Source organism: Leptidea sinapis, chromosome 7, assembly GCF_905404315.1.
Source record: "Leptidea sinapis chromosome 7, ilLepSina1.1, whole genome shotgun sequence".
In the NCBI taxonomy this organism is placed as follows: domain Eukaryota; kingdom Metazoa; phylum Arthropoda; class Insecta; order Lepidoptera; family Pieridae; genus Leptidea; species Leptidea sinapis.
Genome location: NC_066271.1, coordinates 8,373,253 through 8,395,228, shown reverse-complemented (window position 1 = coordinate 8,395,228; position 21,976 = coordinate 8,373,253). Strand labels below are relative to the sequence as shown.

The 21,976-nt window shown below is 34.7% G+C and overlaps 1 protein-coding gene across 3 annotated transcripts; it reads left to right on the top strand.

Annotated features, from left to right (window-relative positions):
- Positions 1-171: 171 nt before the first annotated feature.
- LOC126965363 (uncharacterized) lies at positions 172-13,172 on the top strand. 3 transcript variants are annotated; one of them, XM_050808906.1, is made up of 7 exons: positions 172-257; positions 638-2,047; positions 3,909-4,062; positions 6,012-6,273; positions 8,694-8,817; positions 10,990-11,150; positions 12,202-13,172. In XM_050808906.1, exons 1-7 carry the CDS (start codon positions 200-202, stop codon positions 12,421-12,423), a joined length of 2,391 nt encoding a protein of 796 aa, XP_050664863.1. In that variant the 5' UTR covers positions 172-199; the 3' UTR covers positions 12,424-13,172. The 3 variants fall into 3 exon arrangements, with proteins under 3 accessions (XP_050664863.1, XP_050664864.1, XP_050664865.1); XM_050808907.1 differs by lacking the exon at positions 172-257 and having other exon boundaries at positions 727-795; positions 875-2,047; XM_050808908.1 differs by lacking the exons at positions 172-257; positions 638-2,047 and adding an exon at positions 2,436-2,549.
- The last annotated feature ends 8,804 nt before the right edge of the window (positions 13,173-21,976 follow it).

Sequence of the window (21,976 nt, the reverse complement as noted above, 5' to 3'; positions counted from 1 at the left end):
CACGCGAACATAATAATATTATTATTATAACAGAATAATAATATTATTATGTTCGCGTGTTATATAGGTGTTAAGTAAAAACTTCCTCGTAGATAATTATTAAAAATGAATTTTCTTGTCACATCAAACATCATCAATAATGACGTCAATAGACGTTTCTTTAATTTAATATTGCATTTGAAAAATACAAAAATAAAGTATGGCTTCACCACGTATTTCGTTAATAGACTTATCAAAACATTTCTATTTTAATATCGGTTTGTATAAAATTATACTATCTACTTAAATAAAATTCTATATAGTATAATATCTTTATGTGATGAAGATAAATGTGTATAACAATATCGCTTTGACATGTTCTGTGTTAACCTTGCTTTAAATGTATATAATATTATATACGTACAATGATGTTTAAACATAATATTATTTAAAAGAGTACATATTAGAAGCATAAATAAAAGGGTCCTAGTTGGGAACCTTTTTGTTTTATTCACAAAACAAAAAAACAAGTTACAGCTTCGGTTACAAATATAAAACGGAACACTTTGTTTGGTGTAATATTACTAACCTACATAAGTATTCAATTATATAGTTTCAAAAAAAAAAAGAACGAAAACAACAAAACTATTTATTTCAGATGAGAAGACAAAAAAAGAACTCTGCTTTGCTGAAACTCTTATCATTAGCTGTGGACATATTGAGGGAGATATCCGAGATGACGAAAGTTCAGATTGGACTTGTGAAGAATCTGACAGTCGGCAGTCCGTGGAACTGAAACATGACGAATATATCAAAGTAAAAGAACCTATTGAAGAAGAACCTGGAGATGTGCAAGATGCAGAAGATAATGATTTTCACTTTTACTTCTTTCCAGATTGTACGAAACCGTTACCCTCGGCAAATAGTAAGGATAGTGTTATCATTGAGGATGGCATGCCTAAACTTAATCCCGCTATTAGAAATAATAATATGGACTTCTGTACATGTGAGGTAGATAAAAACGGAGAGTGTCCTTGTATAATTAAGATTCCTTGCCTATGTGGAGCTAAGACACGACATACATGCAAATGCATAAAAGTGGAAAGCCTTTGCATATGTGATGTATATAATCCCCAGCTAGTATGCACTTGCAAGTCTAGTGAAGTTTGCTTATGTCATTCTGATGGTAAACCAAGACCAAAGTGCACATGTGAAGAGATTAAGAAACCTTGCATTTGTGCAACTGATAAATTCCCTTTTCCTGTTTGTCCCTGTGAAACTAAACCTACGCTAATCAATACTCACATGGAAGTAATTTATGATGAATGTGGTGAAGTTATAGAAGAAGAAAGTGTAGGGGAACAGGTAGAAGAACCTATAGTGGAACCATGTTTATGCCAAAAATCTGGCCCAAAACCTCCTTGTCATTGTGGCAAGGGCGATGAATGCACTTGTAGTTTCGTATGTATATGCCATATACGCAGACCATGTGAATGTGAACCTAAGGATGGCCAAGACCCTGCGTGTAAAGACGCAGAAGAGAAATCTATATGTAGCTGTCCGGCAAGTCCAGTATGTTCTTGTGTAGATACGTGTGATTGTGAACCCAAGGAAAAAGTGTGCACTTGTGAAGATCCCGACAATTGTAACTGTATGAAAATTTGTGACTGTACGGAGCCTTGTCTATGCGATATACAAAAGGAGAAAGATGAAAACATATTTTGCACATGTCCTGAAAATAAGACTATTATAGGAGGAGGTATCGTTTGCACATGTCCGAAGAAAGACGATGGTCGAAAATTAAAACGAGTTCAAGCACCTGGCGAACAAGGATATCGATGGTGCCATGATGTTGATCCCAGGCATACATATTTTGACTTTGGTTATGGACGTCATGACAAAATTTCGTACAAAGAACCACCAGTGGAAAAAATAAAAATTTTAGGACTCCATGAACACGAAGAACTTCAGTCCAATGTAGATGTTTGTCCCGTTCATAGTATTGAAGCCCCTCAGTACATTAAGAAAGTACGAAAGGCAAGTTTAGATTGCTGCAGTACTGTCGGAGGTATTTAAATATAATTCTATTTCCTTATAGTAAAATGAATAATAGCGAAAGAATACAATCGTTAATATTATAAGACCATCCTAAAACTCTCCATTTGTCCCGATTTATTTAGTTACCTAATTCATCGGTTATATTTTATAAAATTTTACAAGACAAAGTCATGGTATGATGGAAAGCTGATCCTAAACAGTTTTTGTGTAGAGTATCAATTAAGGTAGGTAAACAGGATTGCGTTTTGTATGTAAAAAACAAAACTAAAAACCTGTTCTCTAGCTATTTTTTGCAATTTAGTTGTTTCAAAGAACCTCATTCTTTGTTTTACTTGCTCAAGACGTAATTGTGATCGGATAAGACTTCAGTTTGATCATTTTAGCAGATTTTTTTCTGGTGTAATTTACTTTTTTAGTTCTACTGTAATTTACATTGCGATGTGTGTTTGTACAAAATCAAAAACAATGATGTGCTTTAAAATTCTGTTTGTATTGGTTGGTCGAGACTCGAGGTAAGCTCGCTCTGCAGCGATCAGCTAATCGACTTAAAATTCTTGCGGCCCGTGTTTTTGTAGGGAGTTCGTTGACTGTGAATTTCTTATAGGGTTGTGTCGATTTTGAGTTATCGATGTTTGTGTGTGTGTAGGGGGTTTAATGAATTCGTGTGAGTGTTCCTTGTGTTTATGAATTGTATTTACACAATAATTTGCTGATGCCCGTGACTTAGTCCGCGTAGATAAAGGGTTTTTAAATATAATAACCAAGTTTGGAATTGAAGATTATCTCATGTCCTATTCTAGTTCCCGTTCATATTATATTAATCTTATTTCGAGGAAGATTGCTATGACAAACTAAACCTACTATTTGAATTGGTTAGTTATATAGCTCATAGAAGTTAATTTCAGTTTTTCATAAATCCCGCGGGAACCATGGATTGCTTCGGGATAAAATGTAGCCATTTATGTCATTTCCCAAGGTCTAGTCTATCGCTGTACCAAATTTCAACAAACAGTTGATCTGTGACCAATAACCATTATTTGAGCTCTTTCACCTTTCCAAAAAATTGGATCAATTTTATCATAACGATAATATATGATATATACAATGATATTTGATTTAAAAAAAATGAAGAATGAGAAAAAGAAAATTCATATTAGGTACCTAATAATATTTTATGTATTTAAGTATTAATTTCAGGGATCAGCTATTTTAATTATTCATAATTACATATAATTATTATTACGCGAGTATTGCACATTAACATAAAATACTAATTGTTTCGTAAATTTATCATTATTATCACAATGCTGAGGTGATTATCCATTTAGCGTCATTCGCCGGTGACCACAACTTTACGCGAGAGCAACTTACTTAAAGAATATATAATAAAATAATATGTAATACTAGGATTCCGCAGTTGCTCTTCGTACCTCTTCGCTGCGGCGTATATTTGAGCGAAGCGAGGTAAACTAAGTCTGTGTACAATCACAAAACAAAATTAATCCAAACAAAAATAATAAAAATAATCGTTTGGAATTTGGCGCCATATTTAAACATGAGGAATTAGCGCCTTATTTGGTCATGCTTGTTTTTAAATATAATAATTGAATCAAATCGAAATTCATAATTCTTCCTCGACAACAACCTAGAAGCTCGAAGAATTTCGAAAGCTTCCTATGAGCTCAAATTTTTTTAAAATCGGTCCAGAAATGGCCGAGAAACAATTTAACACGGAAATCAAATGCAGTCACCCGGAGCTCCGCTCAGCTTCGCTCAATGATATACTCTTTAGGTTACTTTCGCGTGCTTTCTTATAATTGATAAATATTATTTCATATTCTAATAATGTTAATGTTATTTGTATTTCATAGGTATCAGTTTCAGCGTGGAAATGTTGGGAGAGGACGGGAATAAATTTTTAGTTCAAGTTGTTTCACATTCATCAAAAGAAGGAGCGAAGTCTAGTTCTAAACTTGTCAGTATACTTGACTGCAACCTGCATACGCTGGAAGAAAATAGAAGCGAGTATGTTATGATGAAGATTTATCTATAATTTGCATCAATTTTTAATTAATTAACTAATTATTTTTATGTGTATTGTGATTATTGATGTACTGAGCGGTAAGAGACCCACGAGGTGACAAGTTCATTTTTTTTTGGAAAAGGAGGACAAAGGAGCGTACTGGTCACCTGGTGTTAAGTGACCACCGCCGCCAACTATTTCTTGCAACACCAGAGGAATGTGTTGAATCAATTCAATGTGAGCTGGTTTATCCGCGGTATCCTACGTCGATTATTGGTTTGTGGTGCTTTTCGACTTAGCTCAAATTATCACCATTATGATGCTTCAGGTCAGATATCTGCTCTTTCGATCATTCAAAATCAAAAAAATATTTACATAACAATAAAAATTCAGCTTCTGAATTTATGACGCGGCTGCCCTGGAAAAGTATTTGATAATCGATTTGCTATTTGCATTTACAAGTAGGAGTGATTTTTCAAAGTCAAAGTTCTGTATTTGCAAGACACATTCACAGCTAAACTTGCTATAAATATAAGACTAGGCACATGTTTCGTCTTGACAGACATGCAAATATTCCAGTGGTTATACTTTTTATAATTATTATTATAAACTAAGATAAATAGCTGGTACATTCAAGTTGGCCAACGTAAAGCCATACATACATAAACGTAAATAACCCTTTTTTTACAATGGAGATTGTTTTTTCATTCAATTTCTCTTAACTTGTCACTAGATGGCGTTATCTCACATCAACCTTACTATTTAACCTCCCATACGCTCCAGTGCACAAGCGTACACGGCAAGCGTTTCTAAGGTCCTATGCATAGATAATACACTATAGGTATACCAGAGTAATATTCTACCGTGTCCCGGTGGAAACGGCAAGACAGCCGTCAAAAACTGGCAATATCTACACCTACATATCATACCTAGACAAACACACCAGAGAGATGTTTTACCGGGTGTATTATCGTATTATTAATTGCTCTTGGTTCTAAATGCGTAAGCATCATATTAGTCTGTGGTTCTAAGAGTCGTAAAACAGAGCGCAAAGCTCTTGAAGACAATTATAGTATTATTTTATTAATCTTTAAATTTAATCACCATAAAAACTGGTACACGGAAACACTAGTAGGTATTTAAACATGTGGAATATTTTTACATTCTGCTATTATAACTTGCTACAAGTTGACGCTAAAATGCAAATAAATATTTAATAAAATTAGTACTCTTAATAAACCACAGGGTAGCATTGCCGGGTTTTGGTAGTAGGTAGGAATTTAGTTATTAATTTTACTGCAAAGGATACCTCCAGATGAACGAGTATTTCAACTGATTTAATATAAAAAATGGTTTTGGAGCAGGTTTGAATCTGCTGGTTCTATCCTAAGTAAATGTAAAATATTTAAAAAAGTAATAAAAGAAAGGGCTGTTAATAATTATTATAAATTAATATTTAAAAGTATTAATTACGGTTTCCTGTATGTGTATCTTTTCAACGCGCTAAGGTAATAAAGAGTAAGCTCTCCTATAACTAAATCTTGATCAGTCGACCTACCGACTGATTTTTTATGATTAAATGGGAGGAGACGTGCAGGACGTTCATCTGATGGTAATGGATAGGCCCTGCCCATTACAATGTAGAACCGCTCAGGAATCTTGAAAAAACCCAAAAATTCTGATCGGCACCAAAACTGCCCTCGTCTCCTTGAGACATATTAAGATATTAAGTCTCATTTGCCCAGTAATTTCCCTTGCTTAGGCGGCCTTCAGACCGCTTTCACAATAATGCTTACACATTACTGCTTCACGGCAGAAAAGGCGCCGTTGTGGTACCCATAATCTTGTGCCACTCATGGAGCCACTCGTAAACATTATAGAGATATATAGATAAATCGGACACATATAGTTCCATGAAAAAAATATAATGAGAAAAGCTGATCGATTTCAGACAAATAACGAAGAGGCATCTAACCAAGGAACGTCGGAGTTACATGACGATTAGTGAGAGCGGCTATTACAATAAAGTGACTCGCATTTGCGGCGAACGCCATATTGTGAAACGTATTTACCACTCGTTCGAAGAAGCACACGACTTTTTACTGGAGGGCGCAAATGTCGTGCTTCTGCGCTATTTCGCATTATCCCGTTATAAGGGCAAGCTAAAGTCCGACACTGTCCTCATTGATGGGATGATATGCGAGAGTGTGTATGTAAGTACCTTTATAATTAGCAATTGTTTTTTGTTTACTGTTAACTATTCAAGACCCATTTGGAGGCGTCGCTATGCTATCGCAATCCTGTAGCTTTGCTGCAGATAGAGGTATTTTTTAAATAGGATTAAGATAAGAAAATCACCGTCTTCGACAGCGCTCGTTTTACGGCCGTCTTCAATAATATAATAATAGTCTAACTTACTAGAGGTAGACAAATCTATCCTTTTACGCTTACTTACGTTTCAATAACCTATCGACAGATAGCTTTGCACTATAACTAATCTTTATATATATATTTCGTGTGCGTGTGTATGTCACTGAACTCCTCCTAGACGGCTGTACCGATTTTGATGAAATTTTTTGTGTGAGCTCAAGGGGATTCGAGGATGGTTTAGATTCATAATTGAACTACCTTCTAAACCACTGGACCGATTTTGATGATATTTTTGTGTGTTCCATTGAATTTGAGTTTGGTGTGTGTCTTCAGGTGGATTCGAGAATGGTTTAGATTCACAATTAAACTACCTCCTAAACGGCTGGACCGATTTTGATGATATTTTTGTGTGTTCCAGTGAATTTGAGATTGGTTTAGATTCTCAATTCTGTCCATGTAATATGCTCTCCTGCTCATGTGTATGTTAGTGAACTCCTCCTAACGGGTGGACCGATTATTCAAATTTAAGATATGTGTACAGGACAACGTCTGTTGGGTCCACTTGTAATATAACTATATTGGACATAACTATGGATAGATACGATCTTGTCACTAAACGGTGATAGCAATATATACGTTATTGAAAACGGCCGTTAAAGCCTCGCCTTTTTATATCGGTCATCTGGAAAGCAAAGCCAAATTGGTGTCGACGAAACTAGGGATCATTTGTTTATTTAATTAAAACGGCTACAAAACCAAAAAAAATATTAATCAATTAAATTGCTGTGGCTAGATGCTTTTTTGCTAGGACTCACAAAGTCGGAGCAGCAACTTTACCAACATCTCACGTCTATCAGTAAATATATCAGTGTCCGGGTGGGCTTCTACGAGGCGATTAAATAATTTCAATCATCAATAGAGCAAGATTATATTTCAAGCCGGCCGACATTCAAGCGCTTTGTAAAGCGTAGGTCCGGCCACATAATGGAGTATTGCTGTTGTCTCTGTTCCGTTTATTGACTCTGTGAACGGCTCGGAAGCTTACGTTGCGTAGAGACTTTGCTTGATTATGGTTGTACCGCATTTATCATTGGGAGTGTTCCCAAGATTTGTTGAACTTGATAGATCTGCTAAACTACAAAATCGCACCACATGGCTTTAAACATCATTCTTACCTTGATAGAGGCGTTCTTCCATTGTGCTCCTTATTCGGTTGTTCCAGACCGATTCGATGTCTTTCTGCAGTCAAATAATGGGCATATATGAGGCCAGCCATGATCCTGTCATTCCTCTGGTGTTGCAAAGAACTTGGGCGGCAGTGAGCACTTATCATCACATGGCTCGGTGGCTCGTTTATCCTAATCCCAGAATACATAGCCATCTCATATCAACTTGGACATACTGCAGGAGAAAATGGATTTCATAGTGCAGTAGTTCAAGAAACAATGTTTGTAGCACAGAGGATTTCTCTCAAATATGGGGGTTTAATTCAACAAACTTCAATCGAGAATTAAGGAGAATCAAACGGTATCAAACGTAAAGACCATAATTTTTAAATTTTAGTTTTGTCACAGGATAATCACCGCTGCTTCGTCTGAATTGATATAGATGTACCACAGTTTCTAGTGCTAACACTGAAATGTTTCAATAAGCACTCCAAATAACAGAGTATATATGTGTTGGAATCCAAAAAGTAACCAGGGGCTTTTGTAATCAAAATTTTCAAATCAATTCGACACATGTTTCTACTTTACACGAGGAATCCACAAGAGATGTTGACTCGCAAACTCTTGCACGAGACTGCGACTCAGTCTGATTGAAGATAAATATAAGCGGAATTTACACTCAAGATAACTCAAAAAATTTGGATAGTTATGGATTTCCTTTAGATTAACGGCCGTTCCCAATATACTATCTACAGATAGAGATAAATAACTACCTTCTACTGCAAGTAATTAACTGTCAATAATCTGAAGCTGTCCCAATATAGCCGATAAGTCAATATCGCCTTATATTGGGACGCGTGAATTGCAAATTCCATAGAAACTTCTATCGCTGGTAAGCTAGACGTCGTCCCATTGTCAGACAGGGTGTACGGATAAGGTGAGTTACCATCGATAAGTTTATTGGGCCAGAAAAGTCAACGATGTTACGATTTTTTAGCTCCAGTAGGCCACTACCGGAGATAGACTGAATATTGGGAATGGCCGTAAGTAAGCAGACATATACCCAACATAATTATAAACAAATATCTTTACATCAGGTGTCCCATGGTACCAGCCAGGCTATTGTGAATGGAACTCCGCTTTACGTAGTTAAAGTTGAACGCCATATTATAGAGCCAACTGGATTTGTTCACCAAACACTGACAGTTCTCACCCTCAAAGGTAAAGGAAATTTTCTATCCGTTATTAAATTATAGCCTCGAGACTTTCCTTTCAATACTTCGAGCCGATGCAAAACAATTTCTCTAAAGCTCAATTCATTTTATTTATAATTCAGAATACATTGAAGTGATGTCTCTGATTCGAAAGTCATTTATAACTATTGCACTGTGTCCATTTCGTTATGTATGTATGTATGTTTTTCACTACTATGATTTGTAGCTCTGTCCGAACACAATTTTTGTAAAATTTTGTGATATTGCGATGGGTTCGCGTCCCGCATCGTTCATAAAATTTTGTTTTCAAATTTTATTTGTGTATTAATCTTAGAAGTGGGGGTTATCACTTTAAAAACATAACCAATTTGTGATATTTGTTTATTATATTATGACTCACTGACACAAAAAATCCCAACTGTATAGTTCCAAGTGGAAATACAACTTACTTCCCGAAGGTTTTTGTAGAGGGATTCTATGACCCTAAACCCTTAATAGCTGCTGTTACTCAAAGCTGTGTGCTATCCCTTAAATTGTTTCTTCTGAATTTTGTCTGTTAATAATAACCGCGGAAAAGCGAATTAGGATATTATTTGTTCCTGGAAACAATTTCTTTCTGAAATATTGTATTAAGGTATACACGTCCATAGAAGTATTGCTGTAGATTTAAGAGACATATTATTCTTGGTTTCTCCTTTACTTGTATCAGTATCAAGTTTGTACGTTTCCAATCAACAAACACCAAAATGATTGTACAAATTGTTATGTTCGCGAGTTAACAAAGTCACTTTTCGTCGCAACAACAGGCTGGGATAGTTCTAAGTCAATGCTGATGAAGAAGCGGCCGGCATAGCTAGTCTATCTAATATATAAAATTCTCGTGTCATGGTGTTAAACTTTGAACTCCTCCGAAACGGCTTGACCGATTCTCATGAAATTTTGAGGTAGGTCTGAGAATCGGACAACATCTATTTTTCATCCCCGTAAATATTAAGGGTTTTTACACGAATTTTTTTTGACATTTTTTTTTTTTAATTTATTTTATTATGAGTCAACATTAAAAATATACATACAACTTCAAATTTTCACCCATCTACGATCAACAATTACTTTTGTATCGCGATTTTAATATCGTCAATACAACGTTTGCTGGGTCAGCTAGTATTATATAAAAATGCGGTTTTTAATATTCTGTCAACTTTTTGCCTCAATTCACTATGTGAAAACAGAATTCGAAATATATACAACTTGGATACCTTAAAAAGAAAAACATTCTTCCACCTCTCAATGTCAACAAACTATATCAAAGACCATCATCATCATCAGCCGGAAGACGTCCACCGCTGGACAAAGGCCTCCCTCAAAGATTGCCACGACGATCGGTCCTGCGCTGCCCACATTCAACGTATTCCGGCGATCTTGACCAGATCGTCGGTCCATCTTGTGGGGGGCCTACCAACCTACCAAGACCATAAGACAGCGTATTTACTCAACTGACGGCAAGCGTTTGTGCCTTCTATTATAAAAATTTACTTTCTTAAGGTAACGCTAGAAATAACTCAGTTTTAATATCTACTTTGTAAATACTGTCTTGTGTCCAGTATTTTCTGTTTTCTGAATTATATATTAAACTAGCTGACACGACAGACGTTGTACTGTTACTAATAAAACAACTCTTGCAGTTGGAATGTCGTAAAACCCTTTCTTAACTGACCTCTACTCGGTGAAACGAATATTCCTAAGCAATTTGTTATGTTTTAAAGTGATAACCCTCACTTCTGGGATTAATTACACAAATAAAACTGAAAACAAAACTTAATGAACAATGCGTGACTCGGACCCCCCGACCTTTCGCGTTCCGTGTGAGCGCTCTTTCCAACGGAGCCAACCGTTCGAGTGACGTATCGTTGATAATCGTGTGCTTTGTTCAACTCTCAGGTTGTGGCTTTAATGTTTGGCTCAGTTGGAAAGAGCGCTTGCACGGAACGCCAGAGGTCGCGGGTTCGAGTCCGGCATCGTTCATAAAATTTTGTTTTCAGTTCTATTTGAGGAATATTCCTATCAAATTTCATGTCTGTGCGACTTATGTTTCCAGAGATATCGCGATGAGTCAATACATAGGTGGATATCTCTTAATTACATATAGATTACAATTCTATAATATTTTTTTTTGTACAAGGCTATCTGGTAAGCCACGAGTGGGCAGATAATGAGTACATGATTCATCTGAACCCATTGTTGCGAGTGGTTCCCGAGAGAGACGAAATAGAGCGCCATGAGCCGACGCGGGAGAAATGGCGGAGCGATCTTCAGCTGTTCTCCGATTACCTCGATTTTAAGGTAATATTTTTAATACAAGTGTGGATACGAATATTTGAGTAAATTTTTTTGATAGACTTGTAAGGAATTAAATACGGTAATTTAGGCAATAGGATTAGTACTATTACATTGATTATAATACTAATGTTGAATTTTGCTGCATTGTTTGGTGAAATGCGGATGGTATACCTACACTGACGCACTACGGCAATGCCTATATTAATTATGAAAAAGTGACACAGTTTTGTGTCTACTGCACCGATCATTTGATGCTCTGTGTAGGGGCAATGGCATAACGGTCTAATAACTCTTTCAAATATTAAACAGATATCAAATTTGCGCAACAGTGTCCGGTTGTTATTAGAATAAAACACTTTTAAAGGATTAAAACGCCTGATTAAACTGTCTTTTTACATTAGATTTCAGGGGGAGTCCCCCTGAAAACGAGATCTGGAAAGGTCTTGAAACGTCGGGTTAACTTAAATAAAACATGTAACTTTTACGCAAAAATCTAATGAAAAAACACAGTTACAATTACACGCGTTCTAATCCTTTAAAAGTGTTTTATTTAAATGTGTAACACTCGCGTTAATCAAATAATATACTAGTTATTTGATAATATTAATTAAAACGAAAGTAATTAGTTATCAATATTCACACTGTATGTGTTTGGGTTTTACTGGCACCTACTGTCTATGTAATGTATAAAAACAAATCTTATTAGTAATTTAGAATTACGATTATTAATAATTTGAAATAAAAAAACACACATTTGAGCTTGTTATCACAGCACACCATAAGCTTAAAAATATAATAAGAAATTTAATAACGCCGTAATAAAAAAGTTAACCATTTTAATTTAACTCGGCCTTATAATATCATAAGAAAAGCCTTTGGTTTTTACAGCGTCCGTACTATTTTCATTTCATTAGAGTGAATTGCAAACGAATGAACGCTTGAAATGTAGCTGAGAGTGTTTATATTTAATTTGCTTCGTTAGGAAATTGTCTGTAGAATCTGCTCAAAGTTTAAAGGCGTATTAGAAATACATCGTACTTTATTCGGATCACAGAGTACCCGGTCATCGGACGGTGCACGCTACGTGACCGAAAATGGGGAACTGGCTGCGACGATCCGGGACTATCTGCAGACATTGCTATTGCTTCGGCCGAGCGATGCCTTACACTTCACCAGGCATTACTTCGGCAGCGCCTTGTCGGCTCTTGACTTGCCTCACAGCGAGTATTTCGATCCCTGCTCTAAACATGTACGCTATTTCTACTTTGAAGAGTAGATTTTACAAGTTTTACAGCTTTTTTATTCGTATACAACATTTAATGTAATTGAATGTATCTTTTAAATCATATTTTTTCTTTGAAAAATCTGTCAAACTGTGTCACGAACGTTTATTATAATGTTTACCTTTGTAACTATGCTGTGCAGGCAATGAAACATTTCAGTTTGTGGTGTGTTACCGTTTACAATGAAGAATATCATTTAAACCGTGAAATCCCTTGATTTGTTACTAACGCATAGCTTATGTGCCTATGAATACAGTAGTTTTGCTTAAAAAATAGATAAGAAAACATCTTTTTATTATTATTATTCATTGTTTATATGAGTCATAAAAGTTTTTTAGTAAAAATTGTGACAAAATCTTTAATTGTATTACTGCACTCAGATGCTACTTTTTTAACAATCAAAGAACATGATGCGGCACAAATGCTTAGTCTGATCGTGTCGCTTGTTCCACGCTCTCGCTTGACGGAACGTGACATTTTTTCGTGCGTGCAACCGGCGTTCATCGATTTAAAAGACGTTATCACGTCAATGATATTTCGGAAACTATTAGTCTGATTTTAATATTTGCTTACCTATTTATTTTCTTTTTAATAAATAATATTGTAAGACAAAATCGAAATTAGATGATGTTCTTCATATTCTTCTTCGTGAGAAACAAATAGAAAATATTATTTTAGTTTCTTCCATTCAAGGTTTTGTTCAAAGTTTTATTAAAACCATGTTCATAAGAGGAAATTTCTAGCTGAAACAAAATCATACATATTAAATAAATTGTTTTATTTACTTATTCACAAAATAGTAAAACTAGATTGAATATGCATGCGGTGTCCATTACAAATCTATGGATTTGATGCCATACGCTTGCGCTAATAAGTAGAATATATCGATATATTATGTTCGTAGTAATGATTTACATAACACTACTTTTAGGGTTCCCTACAAAAAAAGCTCTCGCACAAGGAAGATCATTCCACAGCTTAGTAGTACGTGGAAGAAAGCTCCTTGAAAACCACACTGTGTGGGGTTGAAATCCTAACTTGTGGCGTGTCGTACGAAGGTGGAATACAGCTGCAGGAATCAGGTGAATCAGCTCTACGGAACACTCCCCGTGCTAAATGCGGTAGAGGACACACAATGAAGCGATGTCTCTACGCAGCGCCAAGTGATCCAGCCGTTCACAGAGCATAGGGTCCACGACAATTCGAGCTGCTCTGCTCTGCACGCGGTCAAATGGATCGAGCTGATACTGGGGTGCGCCAAATCAGATATGACAGCAATACTCCACATGTGGCCGTGGCGCCAGAATGTGAAATTTAATGTCTGTAAGTGTTATTAATATCACAATGGGATTATTTAAGTAGTGTAAAGCGTTGAAAACTAAAAGAATAGGACGAGATTAATGGGTCAATTTGTTCGTCCCCTTAATCGCGTCACACGCATGAATGCGCCGCGGGATAATGACATTAAAAATTCCTTTCGCAAACATTTGTCCTTTCAGTTGTATTTCACCAACAAAATTACATACATTTGTCATGACCTTTTGTGAAATTGTTATGAAATTTAATTCGAACGCGGACAGAATGGTTCATGTTTATGGCTACAAGTAACGCTTCGTGTATTTGTTCAGTATTTTCGTATATAATTTGTTATAGTAAAATTTTCGAAGCCGTCTAAAGTCGAAAATATAGATGCTGATTAAAATATTAGGTTTTCTTGCTATTTAACAATTGACGCTATATCAATATGTCAGATAGAACATTGTTTTCTTCAGAACTGAGGTTTTACCAGCCAAACCAAAAGCGACGGGGTTTCGAAGTCTAACTATAACAAACATACGTATTATACAGAATAAGAATAAGCCACAGATTAAATATTATATGAGTTTTTGTTCGGTCAATTCTTGTAACTAGAAGTTTTTAACCATAGTTATCTTTATAAATTAGTTAAAATTTTTCTGTTAATCGAACTCTTATGAAGCGGTTGATTTCAATCGAAAATTGTTAATTACAAAGGCGCACGTGCGACAGTGACGATTTACCATGAGAAGAAACGTAGGCTTGTTTTTTTTTCATGTTTCACATACCTTACTTAAACTACGAGGTTAGACGTACAATCAATGGTTTAATAAAATACTCAATTGTATATTTAAAAACTGTTGGAAAGTTTAGTTAAAACAAATATAAAAACACCAATCTATCTTTACTGAAAGTATAATATTCGATGAAATTCTACAAAGTACAGCGAATACATTATCATTTAACATGAACCGTTAATTAAAATATAAGAGATCATTGTCGCAGTAATTTTATTTAAATTGTCTTCATGATGTGAGTTTTAATGAAATCGGCTTAATCCCTGGGAATGTCGACACGTTTCGCGTTTGCTTGTCCACTCGTGATGGCAGTTTTAATTAAAATTAATATTTCTCTGCTTGAAAATCTCGAAGCGATTTCATTGTATTTATTACAAACTTGCTTTGAATTCACAATAAGAACCTAAGAAAAATGAAAACGCTGGTAATAATATTTAAGTATTAAAGGACCAATAGGGTTTAAAGTTTTTTTTTAAGTTATACTTCTTTAGGCGCGTTATAAAAAAATGATGAGAGTGAAATTTTAAGATGCCCGCGCATCACTGTAATACAAAAGTAACAGGGTGAAGTTGGTTCCCAGCACTTTCTGACGTTTGCGACATTCGTTATTTTTTTTTTTGGTTTCTACGAACATTATTAGGACAGGCAAAAGGTTCAGGCCCATACAGCCGTATTCGTTACTTAATAATTAATTGTTAAAGCCATTTTTGCAAGATTTTTACAATATTGAACGTAGAATAGCAGGAGCAATAAATAATTTTAATGATTTTTGGTTTGTTACGCCAATGAAGTATAACTTCTTGCGTGCATACATAAGTACACACCCGCTTTTTTTTTTAATTTTGAGCGGAAATTCGTAATTCTCCAAACGTTATGAGCTCTTATTGAATGTTTAATCTAACTAAGCAGAATTAACACTCAAGAATCAAGAAAAAAATCATAACATTTTCTAGGGAGATTTACCAACTCAACTCTAAATGTGGTCATAGCAATCAATCAATCCCTCTGTGAAGGGCAGTTTGGGTATAACGGGAGTTATACCCGGAGGTTATAAAATGTGTAACTCATATATTTTCTAATAAATAAAATTCTCGTGTCATGGCGTTAAACTTTGAACTCCTCCGAAACGGCTTGACCGATTCTCATAAAACTTTGAGTGCATATTGGGTAGGTCTGAGAATCGGACAACATCTATTTTTCACACGAATTGTTTTTAATTTTTTTTGACATTTTTTTTAAATTTGTTTGACTATGTCTATATCTATGAAGTTGACTATATCTATGAAGTTGTATGTATTTTTTAATGCTGACGGCATTAAAAAATACATACAACTTCAAATTTTCACCCATCTACGATCAACAGTTACTTTTGTATCGCGATTTTAATATCGGCAATACAACGTTTGCTGGGTCAGCTAGCAATTACATAAATACTTTATTTTATTATTTTTACCTCTTTATACCTATATGTTTGAAAATAAAATGTAAAATGTATGTGTTAAATATGTGTGTATTTCTTAAATAAATAAAATTTTAAAGTGTATATAAAAATATTTTTTTTTCTCTTGTACGTCAACTGAAAGAGATATCTTATTAACCTCATGGTTGCTTAACTTTCCTAACTTAACCACCTACAAATTGTTACATCTTTATGTATTTAATTGTTCTGTACGTGTGGTGACAGTGAATTCCTTAAACGGCTGGACCGATTTGAATGAATTTTTGTGTGTGTTCAAGTGAATTTGAAATTGATTTAGATTCTCAATTTACTCCATATATAATTCTCCTGCCCATATGTATGGTAGTGAACTCCGCCTAACGATTGGACCGATTTTTAAAATTTAAGACGTGTGTACAGGAGAACGTCTGTCGGATCGGTTAGTTATTTTATATAAATTATTAATATTAATATATTTTTCAATCATTCAAAAAGTGACGTCTCTTCATAACGACCGTCCACAGAGTGTGTACTGGATCCTCGACAATTCGAGCAGATATTTATGTAGTTAGGTATCACATGTATTAAAACTATTAAAAGCTTAGTATAAGTGTATAATATAACCATAGCTAGGCCATTTATTTTAATCAATCCTTTAAACTTTAACACACCAGCTAACCATAACAAAAAAGCTTTCAAAACATTATATTTCGTTGCGTGTAAAAGTTCTGTCGCGAACTGTTTACAAGCTAAGTTGCCTTTTAGTTCAGTTCTGAAGATAAATTCAATTTTTCCTCTCCATACACTCCATTTCCCATATACACTCAAAAGAATTGAATTTGTTACCTTAGTAGGTGGCTAAGTGGTTTTGGTGCGATATAGTTTTCAGTTTTTAGCTTTTCTTTCGATCCTCGTTTCATAATACCTTTATTTATTTACAGTATATGTGGGTTGATGCATCTAGTGTACTCACAATAACTTTAGTATTTTTGTGAAGTGAAAATTTCTCTAGCATTGTTGTGAATTGAAATTCAATGAAACGAAAAAGAGGCAGGCACATAAATTCATAAGATTTAACGTGCGAGAAAATGAGATAGGAATCATTATACAGTGTTTTGGTACCAGGCGATCATAGTTGGAGAAGAGGTTGTCTTATGTATGACGCGAGTTTACCTTAATATATTTTGTTGTCATGCGCGACATAGACACCAGGAGAACATAAATATGGTAGCGGTGATAGTAATATCTTTCATAGCGGTTGAAATCATGTGTCATCCTAGTAACATGTACCAGGACTTCATATACAGTTTAGAGGTTCATGCACAATGCAGTTGCAATTTCACTTCTGACATGGTACTTTGTACGCACGCAATTTTTTTTAAATAATTTACATTTTTTTTAACGTACTAGTGTAAGCCATCGAGTATTTGACGCTTAAGTATTTTTTTTCATCACTTTACATAGATTGTAATTACATAATATAATTTGTGACACATTTTTTGTGCTATTGAGTTTGCGGCACACAAAAATCCGCATTGTGCGCAAAATGTCTTTGGAAGATATTTCACAGACTCAACGCACACGACGTACACTTTCGGTCATTTTGTCGGCAGAGTTGTAGGGATGTACACTCAATGGAAGTACAGAGATTGCGGTGTATTCTTTCGTACTTGAGACATAAAAAAGAAGAAGAAATAGGGAATTTTGGGTTCATCTTATTCTTTCAGAAAGATTATTTAAGGGACTGTTTCATATTAAACATTCAGTTCTAAAATTATATCTGCAGTTACTGCATATAATTCTATAGGTTTTATTATCACAGACAAAAAAGTGCGTCACGGAGTGCGGACAGTCTGTCGTCTGTGATAGACCTAAAGCTCAATCTTTTCCGAAGTGGTGTTATATGGTGAAAAGTATAACTTTTGACATTCGCAAGTGTCATTTATTTGAAATTAATGAATAAAGTTATTTTGATTTGATTTGATTTCGAGAAATGAATAAGTCTTTGTAGGTAGTCTAGTAGGATGTCATAAGCCTATTAATGTACGTATACGAATGAAGATGAATTTCGTTCTTTTTAATATCTTAAAGTTGAAGAGTTCTTTTTGTTTATCAGTAAATTCAAAACCGCTTCATAATCTGAAACTCCCCTTTTTTAAAACCATAAAAAGGGGATATTAAATTTGTGAACTGATTTAATTTTTTTTATAATTATTCAGCGTTCTCTCGAAGGAGGTCTTTTATTTTATGGAAGAATACAATCCCTCAATGTGGAAAAAACGTATTGGATTGTTATAACTTCCTTACAATCAAAAGTGATCCAGGAAAGCGATTGCTGATCCGTGCGTCGTGCTCCGCGGCGCTACTAATGATGATTCTGTTATCGAAAACTTTTAGATTTTGTTGTTAATTTTAAATAATTCAAATGTTAAAAATGTTTGCAAATTACCTTTATTTATATAGAGTGTGTGTGAAATGATGTACAGAATGCTTGAGGTATTATTTCACTTAAATTATTTTGTAAAATGATGAACCCTTGAATATTTATTTAAAACAATGGCAGTAAGTTTCTTGCTATTTCTCATTAAAGCTCATCTTCCCTGAAGAAGTGGTAAGTGGTAAAATAAAAACTGAGATTAGTGTTTTTTTTTATCAACATTAACGTATAAGTTTTGATTTCATTTGAAGTTTAATTGGCATCTAGTTTGTATCTTATAGATGCTAACCGAGTGAATTGTTGAATTTTATTATTATTATTATAAAAGCTATGAACTTAAATCTTTATTACGGCAGGGTATCTGAATTTATCAGGTAGTTTAATTACGGTCGACTCAACATTACTTTACCTACATTGCGCAATTTTCATCTCTAACATTAATTTTGGGATAGGTACCGAATTCGTAAACAATATTAAGCTGCGTACAGATATACTGAACGAAGACGAACGATTGCGACTTCAAAATGTTGCAGAGATAATTTATATTAAATTAATTACCTGAAGGCCTACCATCAACTTTTAATTAGCGATTCAATTCCGATACAGATCAGTTTAGGTACCTAAACTGAATCGCTAAGATTCGTACCATGAAGTGCCTATTACTGAATGGCGTTTGAATCGCTTATGGAAGAATGAACTCAAGAAAATTGTGTCTTGTCGGCGGTGTAGGAAAAAGATGGCGCTGTACTATCGGTGCATAAGTCTGTCTCTCATTTTCGGTATTTATTTTCAGTAATTTGTTTCCACAAAAATTCCAATAAAGTAGTCCAATAGAGTGAGTAAAGTATATAAGTAAGTATCTTTTATCAATTTCATTTTTCGTTTCTGTGTGTTTGTTTTATGTATGTTTTCACTATTTTTTTTTAAGTTATGAACAAAACGATTTACTTTCTGCTAGGAAAGTAGCAACTTTTTTTGAATCGCTCACTTTGACACGTAAGCTATCCAGTTTAGGTTGAAATATTACCTCATGGTACAAATGAATGTACGAACTAAAACAGTTTGCGATTCAGTTTCCGACGTGATGTCAACCTACATATATAATGGATAGCTCTAAGGACGTCGTGGTATGAAATAGCAAAGAAGTTTAGTTTAGGTCGTCAATTAAATCGCAATAACAGTTCATGGTAGACCCGCTGACCTTAGGTTCAAAAACCTACTCTGGCTTCTCGGTAGAAAGTCTGCCATACCCTTAACTAACAAACGAAGGGTATACCTATTGCTCCATAAAAAAACCGTTCTGGAAATATTATGGAATCGAACTGCGGTCGACAGCAGCAAATCCAATATGTTGAGCCATCCAGAGAGCTCAAAACAGTATACTAAGGGTACTTTCATTGGCGCCATGGTACGCTTGAAACTCGGAAATCCATGAGTATCTGGAAATCCCAACCATATTTGACGAAGTAAAACGGTACTCAATCAACTATAAGGCTCGTTTGACAACTCACCCTAACCCGTTATCCAGTATGCTGTTGCAGCCAAATCAGATTAGAAGACTCAAGAGAGAAAAAGTGCTACCTAACTTAGGGGTGATGGAGCAGTGGCTCCACCCCGCCAAACCTCAACCTATTGTAACTCACCTGGTCTTGTCTTGCCATCATCTTGAGTTACCTAGTTCTAAAGTGTTTATACTTTTGAAATCAAAATTTTTATTTGCTAAAATATTTATGCATATAAGTTATCCTCGAAAAAGTTAGCATCAGATTAAAGATTAAGAGATTTATGACACATAGGCTGTTACTTATGCAGTCCAGTCTTATTACGTAGTATTTACATCCTCTTTGGGTACTTCCCCGGGAGTGAAAGTCCAATACGATTGTGTGAAGTCATAAAATTTTAATAGATAATATTAAAGTAAAGGTTAATGAGTCTCATTTGAAATATTTAACATATGGAGTCAGTTGATAATCCTCTTTTCGTTCATTTACATTCATTTGAATTCATTAAAAAGTTCCACAACGTTAAAATTAATCTCCTTGTTACATCAAAATATCTTATTATTTTTATGAATTTATTTTATTTCATTTAGTTTATTAGAGGAAGAAAATATTGAACTGGATTTAATTAAAGATTATTTCATAGTAGGCCCTTTTCAAATTCACGTTAGTACCGTGCCTAAGTTCTTTGAATTATTTAAATAAAATTTAAAGTAAAGTAATACATAGTAAAAATAACAAAAAAAAATACGGCGTCATGAAAAGGACACCCACTCAGTATTTTTGGAAATGATTTTCAACACTGATTTTCAGTAGGTACCTACCAAGTCGACCTGTTGACAGTAGCTGTAGAGAACACGGTTCCTTTTGTTATAGGTCTTAAAAGTGACCATCCAAAAATAATAGAAAAAGAAAAGAAACTAAAAGATTGAATTGGAAAGCGAGTTTAAAAATATTTTAATTTTAATTTTATTAAATAGGACATATTTTGATTTTTGTTTCATTTATTCATTCTGTTTATTTGTGATTTTATGCCGCTGAACACTTTTGTTTCTCTAATAGAAAAGATATGAGTTTGTTTTTAAAGGAGAACACACTTTTTTGATCTTTAATAGGTGGCGGCAAATCATTCCAGCATTTGGAGGTGCTGTATTTAAAGCTACCCCTAAATGCTACGGTACCGTGTAAAGGCACTTCAAGGAGAATCTTGCCGTGACGCGTCTGATAACTCTCATTTCAATCGAATAACCACCAAAATTTGTTTTTTTTTTTCAATTATCAGCATTGCATCTTCCTAATTGTGATATCACTTCCACGTGGACATATTTCATTTTCATATATCATATAAATAATTATGTATGGATCCATCTTACAAACTTATTCACTTATTCAATTTTTTTAATGAAAATAAGGGATGAGACGAGCAGGACGTTCAGCTGATGGTAATAGATATGCCCTGCCCATTACAATGCCGTGCCGCTCAGGATTCTTGAAAAACCCAAAAAATTCTGAGCAGCACTACGATTGCGCTCGTCACATTGAGACATAAGGTGTTAAGTCTCATTTGCCCAGTAATTTCATTAGCTACGGGGTTTTGGTCTGACCGGCGCCACTTCACACAGAAACACAATAATGTTTACACATTACTATTTCACTGTAGAAATAGGCGCCGTTGTGGTTCCCATCATCTAGCTGGCATCATGTGCAAACAGGCAGCAAAAAAGAAGAAGAAATAGAATACTACCTTCCCTCACTTATTTACATAATCAATAGCCCTGCGTGTTTCCATTTGTGATATCCCTTTCATGTATACATATTTCTTTATTAAAATAACTATATCCATGTAACAAACTTATTCAATCATAATCCAGGGTTCAAATCAAAAGCAGAAATAGAATACAACCTTCCCTCAATACAATTACGTTCGATTCCATCAATTGGACAATAAATTAAGTTAATTGTCAGCGTTTTATTGGACAGGTGACGCCATGAGGGAATCGAGGACAAACCAATGGAGGGATTAATGTTGTCTGAAATATAACGCTTGGTGCTTTACTGTTAATAATTAAATAACATGCA

Coding starts and splice junctions, on each gene's coding strand:
- LOC126965363 (XM_050808906.1), top strand. CDS start 200: ATGGCTTCACCACGTATTTCGTTAATAGACTTATCAAAACATTTCTAT. Junction 6,274..8,693: donor TGATATGCGAGAGTGTGTAT/GTAAGTACCTTT, acceptor TCTTTACATCAG/GTGTCCCATGGTACCAGCCA. Junction 8,818..10,989: donor GACAGTTCTCACCCTCAAAG/GTAAAGGAAATT, acceptor TTTTTGTACAAG/GCTATCTGGTAAGCCACGAG.